The sequence below is a fragment of the Lepidothrix coronata genome, unplaced genomic scaffold (assembly GCF_001604755.1).
Source record: "Lepidothrix coronata isolate B3197 unplaced genomic scaffold, Lepidothrix_coronata-1.0 Scaffold11, whole genome shotgun sequence".
In the NCBI taxonomy this organism is placed as follows: Eukaryota; Metazoa; Chordata; class Aves; order Passeriformes; family Pipridae; genus Lepidothrix; species Lepidothrix coronata.
Window position 1 is genome coordinate 26,883 of NW_016690191.1, and position 15,389 is coordinate 42,271.

A 15,389-nucleotide genomic window follows, 5' to 3' on the forward strand; every position below is an offset into this window, starting at 1 on the left:
TTGAAGGGCTGCAGCTTTGACACAGGCTGTTCAGCAGTTGGCCTTGTCTTGGGGACTTTATTCAGCATTCCCAGCTCCCCTCTCGCCCCTTTCCAAAAGATATATTCCTGACCCAAGTCTTTTCAAGGAATCAGAAACAGCAAGCATGGCCTGTTGCCATGAAAAAGGGGGCTGTGTCCCTCCTCTTCTAAAATGGTTCTGCTTAAGCCGGAAGTGATGAACGTCTTGAAAATGAGTCTGTGTTTTAAAATACACCCCCACCTTTTTACACGCAAGGAAGAGCTGCAGCAGTTGCTATTGTGAGGCTGAATCTTTGCCTAATTAAATTCACAGTAATCTCCTGTGAAGGCTCAAGAGAGATTCAGAGCTTTGCGCTGATGTGACTGTTCCAGTCCTGTCCTTCAGTTCTGTTACTGTGACATTGTCTCCATGTTCTCCATGGCTCCACGTTCCTCCTCAGGGATGGAGATTCCTGAAACATCCTGCAGCTGAAGGAAGCTGTGCTGGTGGGCACATGTGGGCAAGGCTGAAAGGGATGGATCCTGGAGACAGACCCACTGGAGCCAATCCTTCCCCCAGGCTTCCTGCTGAACCTGGTGTTGGCAGAGACCTGGAGACCTGGGGTGTGGTACAGGATCACTGCTGTCCCCATGCAGTCTGGCAGAGAGGCTGCACTGCTCTGGCTTGATTTCTGATGTTGAGGTGGTGAGTGGATGCCTGGGCTGCAGCTGAAGTTTCTCCAAGCAGAGGGTTTCTTGTAAAGCAGCAGCTTGTGGTGGCCTTGCCAAGTGGACCAAAGAGGCTCATCATCCATCATGGCTCTCAACTCCTACAAAACCACTGGATATGGAAAGTAGCTCCCAAATAAGAATCTTTGAATTCCATGAACAGAAGTATTTCTAAATGATTACATTACTGCTTCTTGAAAACACATGGTGGAAAATCACACAGCAGTCCAGGAGGGGTCTTCTCTTCTGTAGTCCCTGCTCAGAGGAGACTGCAACCCTGTAACTCTGCTTTTAGCATCCAAAAAAATATTGGCCAGGGTGCCAGAAGCTTTCTGCTCATCATCTCCAAGAAACTACCCTCCAAGGGTCATGTGCTGCTCCTCTGGAATCTTAACACTTTTCGTGAGAAAGAGCAGATACAGACTTCCAAGGCTGTGGCTCTGTCTTTCATGGGCCTGTTGAAATTCATAATGAAAACCAAGTTTTCTTGTACTCTGCCTGTACTGCAGAGTAAAAGTGTGGAGTTGACAACAAGGAAAAGAAATTCTGAGACAGTATATTGGGTGGGCAAGTAATTTGGCATCATCCCTGAGTCTGGCCCTTAAAAGAACGAATCAGCGGCGAGTCACTGTATCCCTGGTTTTGTTTGGATCTGGGACAGAGGCTGAGGAGGGAAAGCTGAATCATTTGCCCCATGGGTCAAAGCCTTGAGCAAGGGACGAACCTTGTGCAGCACAGCAGTTTGCACCAGAACTCGTAATTTGGAAATTATGCTAGAAACAGCTTTTGAGAATCATTTCTCAGGCAATCACAATGACAATTAGTCATTAGCACCTATGATGTTCTGATTTCTTAATAGCCGTAGCACAGAAGATTTGTTAATATTTAGTGCCGTTTTATTTGTTTTTGTTTCTTTCAAAATCAGAACCTTTTGGAAGAAGACCTTGCAATCACATCCAGCTTTCTTAGGGTTTGCACAGTTAAATCCAGATATCCTAAACTGGCACATTCTGTTTTATCTGGTTTCTGTATCTTCATCTAGACCAGGAGGATGAAGCTCAGTTTAATGCAGGGCCAGGCGGAGGGAAGTTCTCTGCTTCCTAGCTGGAGGATCTCAGTTCCCAAGTGCCTTGGACTGCTCCCACGTGTAAGTTTTGGGTAATGAGATCGTCAAGCTCAGGGTCAGAGGCGAGGTACTCGATGCCAGTTTTGAAAACCCATTCATTTTTGCAGGTTTTCTTCTTTCTGGTGCCAAGCTGGAAATACTTTAAAGGCTACTTGGTTTGAGAAACTGTAAATGAATAAGTAATTTTTAAGCTCTTCTACTTGCTTAAACAAGAAAGGATTGGGAGAACAGTTGTTTAATTAAACAGCTACTTGGTATGGTTCACAAAAGCTTGAACTCCAGCAGTAACTCTCTTAATTCACAGATTCCTTGGGAATTCAATGACCTTGAGTTTGCTGTGCTTGAAACTTGCCTTAGTGCTTGGCTTCCTTTCTGGAATACTTAGGAGAGGAGAGCTGTGCAGAAGGCACTGCAAGGCTCTTGAGCGAGACCGGCACTGCTTCACTTAGGATCATATAAGAAGAGGCATTTGTGCTGTACAAAATAAACTTCTTGCTTCAGAGCATGCCTGGAGTTATTGCACCCAGAGGTCACAGCTGGATCTGCCTCTGCTTCCCTAGTAATCTGCCATGGAAATTTTGAGTACTGGCTGCTCGGGATGATTTTCTTGCCCCTCTTTATGAAACAAAGCAAATGTGAACCAGCAGCACATGATGGATGTTGTGTGAGAAGTAACTTGTCTGAGGAATCACATCATTTAATCGTGCTCCAGAGTTCAGGGCTTCACTTGCCAGCTGAGAGGGAAGTCTGATCTCCCAGCGCCGAGTGGCGTTTCCTGCATCCTTTCCTGTAATGGCAACTGGGGAGGTTACAGGCATGAACTAGTGGCCAAGTTCAGTGGAAATGAGTGTTTATCCATTACTTCCCTGTGTTTGTCTCCACCATAATAACTCTCTGAAGGAGTGACTTCAGTCATGTCAGTGTTTAGCTGTGGGATCACACATAAAGTATCGGGATTTAAACAGAGAGAACCTTGAATACCCAGAGCTGTATCCAGAGGGTCTCTACAGTTTCCCCCTCCACCACAGGGATGTCATCAGTAAACAAAGCCCCACTGTTCCTTCCCTTGGCAAAGTATTTAATCAGTTGAGCTGTATTGATGACATAAAAAACAGGAAATAATGATCTGTTGTGATTAATAACTGCAAAGTGCCAAAGCTGTGTGAGTGCAGCTACAAGTATTTCATGCAATTCCTTGGGAAGTGGTTGCACTTGAACCAGCCAACAGGACCTGCTCCCAATACACCACCTCTGCTGCATCTGTGGAAGGAGAAGCAAGGAGAAGATAGGGGTGAGCATCTTGCCTACTTTTGGCTGCAGAGCTATGGACAGGGGCAGGGCTGTCCCGGCACCGGCGTTACTCCCGTAGGAGGACAGCTCCAAACTGGCTGTGGAGAGGGACCACATGCTCATCCCCTCCAGACAGAGGTGCTCGGCACTAGGTGACATTAACCATATTTTAATTAGCTTGCCTTTGTAGTTAAAGCCCATCTTGGGCATTTCGAAACCTGCCATACAACATGTCCTGTCCATGATTGCTTTTCATGAGACTTGTGGGGCTGCGTTCTCTGGGCTTTGGTAGTACAATCTGGAGCTGTGAGAGAAAGCCCTCGGGGGCTAATCCGTGGCTGCAGGCCAGTTTCTGCATAAACTGGTCTTATTTTTAAAGTCCATTTTCTCCAGTACACTTTTTTTTGGCCTGCAAAAGACTTCTTCATTTAAAACGAAGAACATAACACTCTCTCCTTTCAGTTGGTCTTTTGGACACGAGCCAGCAGTGCCCACAACAGCTGTACCACAGTTTAAACATTCAGTCTCTAATGGTTTGGGGAACATTAGGGTTTTTAAGGCTTCAACAGGTCTAGAGTAAATAGTGGTCAATAAAGAGTAGCTCTTCTTTGTATCCCTACGCTCTCAGTGCTCCGCACTAGAATAAAGCATGCTTAGAATATAATCATTGCAAAATTAATATCCATGAAAGGTTCTTTTTCTGAAAAGAATCATAGAGGAACCTGTTTCACTAAAAGAAGAGTTTGCAGGAGTTCAGCTCTCAGGGCTGTGGTAACAGGCATGGGGAGGTTTGCACGTAATGTCTGTTGGAGACGTGGGTGTGCTGGGCTTGTGTCGCTCCCCACGTATGTGTTTAGTGGCTGCTACATGGGAGGAGCAAATAAATTATAGGTATTACTTTTTCTGTGGCCTTCCTGCACCCCACTATTAATGATGTACACAAGAGTTAATTATGATTTTTTTGTCTTCCTTATGGCTTTCCAGTATTCTGCGGAGTTGGAAGTTGGTGTGTGCTAATAGGTAATATTTAGCATAGAGTTTTGGACCCACATAAGGTAGAAATTATGTTAGCAGTGATTTGTGATAGTTGGGCATTGCCCTTGTTAGTCATTGAACCCAGTGTTAGTACTGTCTTAGTGATTTGAGCAAGTTGATGTTGGTGAGGAGCTGTCAAACAGCATGGAGGGAACTGCTCGTTTCCTCCAAGTTTGTAGATGTGGGTGAGAAAATACAACCTCTTCTTATTGTGCAGAAAAGCCTATGAGCATCCCAGGGCTTCTGTGGCCCTGGGTCAGTGTCCACGGGCGCCTCGGCCCAGGAAGGGTTAAATTGCTCCATTGGCCTCTGACCACTCAGACTTTGTGTACAACACTTCATGCTGCTGTGATAAAATAGTTTGTGAGTCCTTGTACTCTCCACAGGGAATTTATTAACCCCTTCCAATACTCTTTGTGTTTCCTGACAGTGTACCTTGGCTCCCAGATGGGCGATTGGAGCTGCAGGAAGCTGGCACATCCCGTGCCCACTGCAGCTTGCAGAATGAAGGGAGACAAGAGGGACACTGGACTAGGAGAGGGGGAGACTTCACAGGAAAAATATTGAACATACCAGCCTTGCAAGGCATTCTTGTGAAAAATAGGATTATATAGAAGCCTGGCTACTGTGGTGCCTCTCATTAACTGCTCTGCAGGATTGGCTGGAGTACAGGGTTTGGGCAGTTGTCACCTTTTTGGCTGGAGGAAGGTGGCTGTTGATAGGTGCTTCGGTTGTAAATTGCTCTGTGTTGAAGCACCAGTAAAGTCTTGCTGAGATATGTTTTATTTTCAGTTCTGTTTTTGAAGCAAGGTAGTTTTTGGAAGAGGCAAGATGTAGTATTAGAAGTTCCAAAGTTAACCAGTGTACCTAAAAAGTGACTCCTGAGGGGCAAGGCACAGTTTCAGAGTATGCCTCTTAACTTTATTTAGGGCCATTTGCTAGAGGTTCCTATCTTTACTTCCATTGGGAAGTTTCATAACATTTTCCTACCCATCGGTATTCTATTAAAACTTCGTTGTGTAATCTAAAAGTCTTTCTGCTTCTCATGGTTTCCTCCTGTAGCTAATTCAGAATGCCCTAGGTAGCAATTTTGGAGTAAATGCATTCAGGCTGCGTGGTCTTGATTTTGTTTTCTTATAAATTCAAAACAAGATTTGAAATTAAGTCCTATTGTCAATTTTCCTTTAAATAATGGAAATCAGATAGTGACGTGATTTAAGAACTTTTATCTAATGTCACAATACTCCTGGGAAAGCCTCTGCCTTTAGTTGTAGTTAAAAGGTCAGTAAAATTATTGCCATATGCATTTAGTGTTTCTCATTATTTATATATGTAGCTTGAGAGAGGATAGATCAGTGGAGTCAGTAAAATATCCATGTGGGTCCTGCAGTGTTGGGCTGATCTTGTTCTTCCCGTGTGAGCTCTCCACTGTAATAAATTGTGCTCACAGGACTGACCCTAAGTGGGTGTGATTTGAGGTCTCCTAGAGCCCTTCACAGGAACAGCGAGGTTCAAAGTGACCAAAAAATAAAGTGTTATTAGTAGAGGAAACAATATGGGGATAGAAATGAAGAACATCTTTGGGTGAGTGGAAAAACATGCTTCGTTTGGATAACTCTGCTGAACGTAGGATTAGACCAGGCGACCTCTGCCCGTAGTGCGCTTTTAAATCTTGCATGACTTCTAAAGGGATATTATGCATCTCGACAGGCAGCTCATCTGGGGCCTGCCAAGAGGCCATGGCCAAGATGTTCTCCTTTGGCTGCATTGCTGTACAGATCCATCTATCCTCTGGCCTGGATTGCTCCCAGACAGCAGGCACGCAGCAGGGATCACTTGGGGGAGAGCGGGAAGAAGGTGAACTTGAGCAGGAAAGAAGGGGTGGGGGGCTGGGGGTGACCCATGAAATAAATGTCCTTTCTTTCTCAATCTGGCTGAAATTCCTCCCTCCCTCCTTTGCAATGAATTGCATTTGTTCAGATTAAAATCCACGCTTCCAGTAGGCACAGCTTGCTCCCGAGCTGTCAGCAGCGATGCGCCGAGTGGCAGCTTTCAGCGTGCACACAGCTGGTGTGTTAAGATAGCAGCAATTAAATCCAGGTGTAAGTTTATTCCTAACTTCAGTGTCTGTCCACAATAATGGGAAAAATGCAACCGAAGGCCTAATAAAACAGGGCTTGCACTGCCTCTGAGCAGCTGGTAAAGGGAGGGCTTCTGTTCCGGTGATTTTCCCTTTAGTGCTCGGTTTAATTGCCGTCATATTTGAGCCATTCTCGCTGGTTTTTTTTTCAGTTTAGCTCTTTGCTAATCTTTACAGCCCTTTACAGTCCTTTGTGGTTTATTGACTGTGTTACCTGTAGCAAATTCTACTGGCAGCGACATCGATTGGGTCCAATATTGAATGAAGGTGCAGTGCCAGCTCCTCCGGCAGGTTGATGATGTTTGTGCTGTGATATAGAATCAACCCATGATCTTTTTAAATTTCCTTTACCTAAGTTGGTATATACCTTTGGCCTCTAGGGCTTTTTTCTCTTGTCTTTCTTTTTTTTTTCAGCTTATTTTCCACATTATCATCGTGATTTCTCTTTCATGCTATCAGCTGCTGCCTGTGCTACTGAAAACAGGAAAGCTGGTTTGTCTGCTTTCCTAAGGCTTGTAAATCTAATCTCAGCTCTCTGTCTTCTTGTTTTGAAATAGCAGTTTCCATAAGATGTTTTTATCGTAGTGTACACATGCATCCTGTATTACCTGCCTTCTGGAACTCTAGGAATCTCAGGTACACTTTACTGACATTTTAAAATGACAGCTGTAGCCTTGCATTGCAGCACTTGAAATAATGTATTTGGCATCTTGACTAAACCATTCAGCAACCTGGATTTTGAATGCCTAACCCTGGATTTTTTTTTTTATTGTTCTTTATTATTATTATTATGAAAACAATGGGAGGCAGACAAATAGTTAAGAGTTTTGTAGTGAACACTTCATGGTGTTTTTTCCTGGTGATGGTGTGTTGTTGTGAAAAAATGAGCTTACAGTCGACTTACTGCTCAGTTGTTTGCCCGATGGTGATATCTCTAGAATGGGCTGTACTAATCCCAAATCCATGATAGATGTTTCTTTCACCAGTTTACAATGAATAATCCTCTTAATTTCCTTGAATAGCAGCTGGTATTGCTACAACCTGTGCCTAAACCCAAGAACAGCTTACTCAGAAAGCCTTCTGGCCCTGCAAGCGAGGAGGAATTCTCTCCCAGCGGGGTTGCGTGGGCTGACTTTCACAGGGACCGCACTGCCGGGACTGTAATTTTTCCTCTCTCTCTTCTAGATGCAGCAGCTGTTCTATGAGAATTATGAGAAGAACAAAAAGGGCTACATCCGAGACCTGAGGAACAGCAAAATACACCGAGCTATAACACTGCACCCCAATAAGAACCCCCCGTACCAGTACAGGCTTCACAGCTACATATTGAGCCGCAAGATAGCGGAGCTGCGCCACCGGACTGTGCAGCTGCACCGGGAGATCGTCCTGATGAGCAAATACAGCAACACTGAAATCCACAAAGAAGACCTGCAGCTGGGGATGCCGCCCTCCTTCATGCGATTCCAGCCCCGCCACCGGGAAGAGATCTTGGAATGGGAGTTTCTTACAGGAAAATATTTGTATTCAGGTGCCGACGGGCAGCCCCCGCGGAGAGGAATGGACTCATCTCAGCGTGAAGCGTTGGATGACATCGTTATGCAGGTCATGGAAATGATCAATGCCAACGCTAAGACCCGGGGGAGGATCATAGATTTCAAGGAAATACAGTATGGCTATCGCAGGGTGAACCCCATGTACGGAGCAGAGTACGTTCTGGACTTATTGCTCCTGTACAAGAAGCACAAGGGGAAGAAGATGACGGTCCCTGTCCGGAGGCACGCGTACCTGCAGCAGACGTTCAGCAAGATCCAGTTCATGGAGCACGAAGAGATGGACGCCAAAGAGCTGGCCAGCAAAATCAACCAGGATTCTGGATCCTTGTCTTTCCTCTCCAACTCGCTGAAGATGTTCGTTCCCTTCCAGCTCAGCAGATCCAAAGCAGAGAGGAAGGAGCTCAAAGACAAGAAGATCAACATCCTGATTCCTCTCTCTGGGCGTTTTGACATGTTCGCAAGGTTCATGGGGAATTTTGAAAAGACGTGCCTCATTCCAAACCAGAATGTCAAGCTGGTTGTCCTGATTTTCAACTCCAACTCCAACCCTGACAGAGCGAAGCAGATCGATCTGATGAGGGAGTACCGCTCCAAGTACCCCAAGGCTGACATGCAGGTTCTTCCCGTGTCGGGGGAGTTCTCGAGGGCACTGGCTCTGGAAGTCGGATCTTCTCAGTTCCAGAACGAGTCTTTACTTTTCTTCTGTGATGTTGACTTAGTGTTTACTGCAGAATTCCTCCAGCGGTGTAGAGCCAATACAGTTTTGGGTCAACAAGTGTATTTTCCCATCATTTTTAGCCAGTATGATCCAAAGATTGTTTATAGTGGAAAGGTTCCTAGTGACAATCATTTTGCCTTCACCCAGAAAACAGGTTTCTGGAGGAACTATGGCTTTGGTATCACCTGTATTTACAAAGGTGATCTTCTTCAAGCAGGTGGCTTTGATGTCTCCATCCAAGGTTGGGGCCTTGAAGATGTAGATCTATTTAACAAAGTCATTCAATCTGGCTTAAAAATTTTCCGAAGCCAAGAAATTGGAGTAGTCCACGTGCATCACCCTGTTTTTTGTGACCCTAATCTTGATCCAAAACAATATAAAATGTGCTTGGGGTCCAAAGCTTCAACTTATGGGTCCACACAACAGCTGGCTGAAATATGGTTTGAAAAAAATGACCCAAATTTTGGGAAAAGCAGCAATACTAATGGCTCAGTGAGGACAGCCTAATGTCCAGCTATGCTGGAAAAGACTTTTTTTTTAATTATCTAATTTATTTTTGGGAAAATGTTTTTTGATAATTCACTTTTAAAAGACCACACAGGATATATTTTAGAAATCATCGTTGTTTTCTTACAAAGCGCTCGTTTCGAGAAGAACAAGGCCCTTGGGTTTTTTTTTTGTTGTCGTGTTTTTGGTTTTGAACAAAACTGTGATCAATATTTGCCTTCAGACAAAACAAAATAATTGTTTAAGAGTTATCTGACCAATCAGCGGAAATCTGACTTGAATTAGAATTTCCTTATGAACAAAAGATTGTTTCCTGCCGTTTCCTTTGCCGTCTTCGTTGCTGGGATTCTGTAAATTGGGACCTGAGCGTGCAAAGCCAAGTGACAAAACGCTGTGTCTAAATGTTTTGGTGTGACTGCTGCTGTGCAAAGATTCTGCTCCTTTGGTTCAGCATAGCCATGAATTTTCAGTTTGTGTTAGACCAAACCAAACCGCCGTGGCGATGAGAAGGGTGGTAATCGCACGAGGGGGTTTTTCCTAATTATTTCCTGATTATTTCAGTTTAAAAATACACTTCCACTTATTATGGGCAGGCGACTCCAAGGGAGGGAAGGAAATAAGCACAACCCATGATCCGGTTAGTCCCTGTAGAAATTGTTGTGGTTTATATTTGGTCCATATATGGACGGAATGTTTTAGGAATCCGTGGTGGGTTCTGTGTATTGTCCTCAACCGCTGTCCTAGAGCTGAGCGATGCGACCAAGAAATGCTGAGGTGTGATGTGGGAGGGGAAGAGGCTGGGAAATGGGAATCTCTTGCAGCCAAACGGCAGCACGCAGCGAACAGTCCAAGATTCCTGAAAATAACTTGGAAAACTCCTCTGCACCGAGTGTCCTGCGCCCGATCGCATCGACTTTGTTCGGTCAATTACATGATGTTAATGGGAACAATTATTACATTTGATTACTAGTTTTGTTTTGGGATTATTTTTTTTCTGTATCTTCTAGACCGTTAATTTATTTAATATCCATTGTTTTAGATTCTTGACCTTTCCTTGAATATCTGTTAGTCATTTTAATATTTTATATATATATATATGTGTGTGTAAATATATATATATATATTAGGAATGTATTGCATCTTCTCACTGGTAAGGTAGTGTACATCATACTTATAGTAAATGATCTCCAAAGATTACTTTCTAAAATATTTTTTCACGAATCTTTCTTCCCCCCCCCCTCCCCGAATTTCTTTAACATTTTTGGAATCACTTCAGTGAGCTTATGAATTTATTTGGTATTCTAAGAGGAACTGGGGGTGGGGAGGCCGAATACAAGGAAAGTGTGATCCCTGTGAATGAACACCTAGTAAGGTAAGAAAAAATACACAAAATAAAGTGCCTTAAAGCCAGAAAGGGAACCCTGTACATTGACACTTAGACAGTGTATGGAAATTGTCATTGAGCAGATGATCTCTTGGGACCTACCTACCTGTAAATATCCTGCTCAGCAGAAACAAAAAATAAAAACCAGTGAACAATATATTTTTCTATCATATCCTCCAGCACCATTTCGTCTCATTGCCCTCCATTCCACTTTGCCTACTCTTTGGGAAGTGGAGGCGAGTGAAGGAATGGAGAAAAGCTGATGCTTAGGTGGTTGTTGCCATGTTTGAAGGGATCTTACAGAGCAATTGCTGTTCCAGTAGAAGAAATAACTGTTGTTCACACATGTGTGGAGTACAAACTGCAGCTAGTGTAGAGTCGGTGTCTTGCAATATTCATCATTTTCTGGTGACAGTCCCAAGGATGTAGGTACTTGGATGAATTCAGTGCATGGAATTTTTTTTTCCTTCTCTCTCTTTTTTTTTTTTTTTTTTTTTTTTAAGACTTGCTTCTAAGATGCAATAAAGATTTTTTTTTATTTGCAATTGGAGCTGCTCACGTGGTCAGTCCATATCGTTTCATCCGGCGTAGGCACAGTGCAGAGGTGACACACCTTTGGGAAGTCCAGGTAAAAGGATCTCCCATCTTTCCAAGGGTTTTGACCTCTCATGTTGAGTTTTGGCCTGGAATAAACTTAATGCCATATCCTGTGACTGTGGAGAAAGGGAGAACAAACCTCTTCATCAGACTTCGGCACACAGCGCTGTTGAGCTCTGCCATCGCTGGTTTTGACTTTTTCCTCATGAAAAGATTCAAAGTACTTTTGCTGTCTGAAAATATCCGCAGCTATAGATTCCAAATGCATACAGTGACAAGGCTGAATGATGTCATAATGTTTTGTGTATTCAAAACACAGTAAAAATAATTTTGAAGTGGGTTGAGAACTTATTTTTAATAGCTCTGCCAGTTGTTCACTATTGGCGTGAGGCTTTTTTATGTAAAAATTAAGTCCCAAAGCAAGAATCTTAGGGATTGCAGAAGTGTTTCTTCACACAAGGGAAAGGGGAAAAAAAGCAACTTGTATTTGTGGCTGCAGAAAAGAGCTTGAAGAATAGGAACCCTAAAGAACCGCACCAAAAGAGAGGGGGGAAAAAAAGCCCTGTATTGGTACTGTATTTATTAACATTTATGATTATGTAGGACTTTTTTTAGCCCATAACAGCTGGTAAAAGCAGAATGTATGTAACTGGAAAAAGCCATTTAATAACCAGCACCGATCTGGTATTGGTTTTTTTTTGCTCAGTTGCTGCAGTTCTAATTCTGTTACCAAATCTATATTAAAAGTGACTTTTCCACCAAGCTTGCAGGCAGCTCTTGAGGCCCCACATTGTTCACACTGGTCATGTATTTTATGGACTCACAGCTTAAAAGGAATCAATTTTAAAGTTAAATCTCCAATTATAGCCCTCTGTGATAAAGTCTAACTGTATAAAACCCATTTTATAATAAAATAAGTGGTATTTGCTGCCCCAGTTATAAGGAGATGGACAGGTGGAAGCCATCGGTGATCAGGTGCTAACCCAGCCTTCACAAAAATCCCTTCTGGGGCTGGAACATTTTATCTGCAATTTACTCCAGTTGTTTGGTTTAGAGAGAGGTTTCCTTCATGCTGAGAAGCCCGTTGGTGCTGGGAAACCCCAGAGGGTTTGCCTCTAGGTAGAAGAAAATGAGATGGTTCCATCCTGAAATCCTGAAGAACGTGGTGACCAGTCATGTGCTGAGCATTGCTGTCTATTGAGATGCTTGTCTTCATTAAAACAATTAAAAATGTGAGACACTTCTTTCCCTCATTTTTCTGGTGTAGGTAACCCGGGTTGGATGCTGTGCTGGCCACAGGCATCCTCACAGCAATAAAACTCCCACCCAAGCAGAGCTCTGCAGCCCCTCAGCACTTGGATTTAAACCCTTCACCTTCTCTGAGCACCCTTGGAGGCGAACACTGTCCCACATCCCCGTGCCAAGGATGAACTTACCGGTCAGAGCTCAGAAAAAACTTTGCCATTCCCACTTTCCTGGAGCTCACGGGAGTTTCTCACCCATGTTGGTTTGTGCTTGGCATGTTGGTGGCCCTGGAGGGCCTTGGGGGTCCCTTGTGTCTGCTGAGCCGTGGGAGTGGCCACCTCCCACCAGGGACAGTGTTGTGAAAAACACTTGGGATGACCCATCACCACCCTCACCCTTCAGGGATTTTTGCTCCCTCAGTTACCAAGACGGGTTGAGGTGACCATCAGAGGGACCAACAAAGGAGCCTAAAGCCAACACTGGCGAGGGGGGTTGGAGTTATTACCACTTTTTTAGAAGCACTTCCTTCCCAGTAGCTTTCTTTGCTCAAGGATCAAGGATGGTGAAAAGAGGCAAAGGAGACAGGGAGAGCACGGGCCTGGGAAAGTGCTCACACAGTGGTTTCAGTGACCGTTGTGCTCCATGTGACACATTGAAAGAGGTGAAACATTTGTCTGTAACTTTGCAGAGTCACCATCTGTGGAAGGATTTCAAGTTTTTTTACTCACAGTGGGATTTATTACCTGGAATACTCAGTGACCAGCTCCAGGCTTGCACAGCTTCCCTGGACCAGGCTGGATGGTTCCTTTCACCAAAATCAGCAGAAAGTCCCGCTGACCCAAATCTGCTTACTCTGAGTTTTTGTGGAAGCTCTAACTTTACATTGCAAATTATTGGCCTGAGCTGTTTCGCATGAATACCTGCTAAAAATACCCTGCTCGCACAGCCAGCAGCACTTGGGAGCTCTTTGGAAAGAAAATCTTGCAGAGGCATTAAAAATGAGGAGCAGGTCAGTGCCCTGCCCGAGGCAGATGCATCCAGGTCCCACTGGGCTCCTCCTCTGCTCTGGCCATGGTGATCCCTGGGCTGGTGGGACAATGCCCCTGTGGGACCTATTTTAAATCAATGTTTTTTTGCCCAGGTCTTCCCTCTGCCAGCGTGAGTTATTGCACTGACTGGAGCAAATACAGGGGGTTTGATCTCAATTGGAGCTCCAAAAAAGCCACCTCCTCCCTGGGCATGGGCAGTTTGGAGACATCCTGGGCTCCCCAGGCAAGGCAGTGCAGCCACATCCCATGAGGAATCCTTTCTCAACTCTTTTACTGGATTTTACCTGGCTGCTGCTGCCATGAGCACTTTTATTCCTCACTTCAGACCTGCTGCTGACGCTTTCCCAGGCACATGAAATGTGTCCACGTCCTTTCCAAGCTCCAAAACCCATCTCCCAGCTCTCCTCCAGCCCAGGAATCTCTATCACCTTCTAAATCACATTTATAAGCCAGGTGAAAAAAATTGAATTAACATCAAAAAAATACCAGCCCAAATACCGGGCTGGCTGTGTTTACTTTCACACTTTAATTCAATAAAAACCTCAACTTTAATTGACCTGAATCAGCTCCAACATTTCCAGTATGCTGGACTGGAGTGTCTTGGAAATCAGGGGTCCCCCCTGCATGGCTGGGGGTGCTGGAAGGACTTCGCTGGGGTCCTGCTCCGCCTCTCACTGACTGTTTTAGAACAGGAAAACAAACAAATAACAACACCTTGGTGCTTTGTTGACTTTTCACCAAGAGGGCCCACACAGAGGGCACAGTTTAAAATAATTCCACGATAAAACAAACTTCCAAAGCAAACGGGCTGTGATAAGGGCAGATAAAGGCTGTTTGCTGTGTTGGCATTGGCTTTGCCAGTGTTGGCTTTGCTAGGATGGTTCTGTGTGGTGGTGTAGGACCGTAATGGCCCTGAGGAACCTGAATCACTGGGTGTTCCACGTCGTGGGTGTTCCACCCCAGTGCAATCTCTGGCACCATCCTCATCCCAGCCCCCATCCTTATCCCCAACCCCATTCCTGGTCCCATCCTTCTCCTCGTTTTCATCCCCGTCTCCATCCCCAACCCCATCCCTGGCCCCATCCTCATCTTCATCACAGTCCCCATCCTCATCCCCATCTCCTTCCACAGCCCCATCCTCATCCTCCTCAGTTAAGCCTCCAAATCCCAACGGAGCTCCCATCCCACCGCTGCCAGACGGGGTAAGCCGAGGACAGGCCAGCAGCCTGAAATAGCCACAATATTTCCTGTCCTTTTAAAGTTTGCTTAAAGAAAACTAATTTCCTCTGTCCCTTTGGTAGCAGAATACAAAGCAGCCAGCACTGCCCCTTTCCCCACCTCCCTTAGAAATCATCTTAGTTTTTTCCTTACGTAAAGCCAAGAGATTTTAGTGCAGCTCAGGATGAGGGAGAATCCAAGTGGTGTGTGAATGCCCACCTGCCCTCACCTTTGTCATGGGGGCACAAGAGATGGGTTTTGCTCTAGTATGTTAAATTATGGTATTTCCTGCCCCATTGTCCAGGACAGTGTGAGCAATGGGGCAGAGCCAGCCCTTCTGCCCTTTCCTAGTGAAATTAGCTGTTTTCCTGCACACAGAGAGGTTGGTTGGGTTTGGATAGCCTCAGGCTGGTGAGGTGAGTGCACCCACAGAGCTGGGAGCTTGTGCTGGGCCCCAAAATGCCCTGAGAAAGCATGAGAATGTGGGGCCTTAGAGATGGGGTGTGACCAGCAGTTTGCATCCACACCTCCCCCCAAAAATGTTCAGGCTGTGCCTCAAGCTGGGATGTGGGTACTGGGCGCAGCAATCATTCTTCATCCCTGACCCTGACCCTGCATCCCTCTCACCACACTGATGCCAGCAAAGAAACAGCCCAAACCAGGAATAGCAATCAGTATCCAGATGGGAATTGGGTCTGTTTCTTTCTAAGCAGGTAAAGGACCTCTAAGCACTCCAGGAAAATGCCCAGGCTGGAGCATGTGGCTCCTTGCTCGCAGGAGGCAGCTGAGAGAAGGGGTA

General features: G+C 45.0%; 1 protein-coding gene across 2 annotated transcripts; it reads left to right on the forward strand.

Annotated features, from left to right (window-relative positions):
- Positions 1-547: 547 nt before the first annotated feature.
- Positions 548-12,314, forward strand: CHSY1 (chondroitin sulfate synthase 1). Of its 2 annotated transcripts, none has more exons than XM_017805260.1 (2): positions 548-705; positions 7,505-12,314. In XM_017805260.1, the coding sequence occupies exon 2, from the start codon at positions 7,505-7,507 to the stop codon at positions 9,095-9,097; it is 1,593 nt and encodes a 530-aa protein (XP_017660749.1). In that variant the 5' UTR covers positions 548-705; the 3' UTR covers positions 9,098-12,314. The 2 variants fall into 2 exon arrangements, with proteins under 2 accessions (XP_017660749.1, XP_017660750.1); XM_017805261.1 differs by lacking the exon at positions 548-705 and adding an exon at positions 6,936-6,955.
- Positions 12,315-15,389: the final 3,075 nt, after the last annotated feature.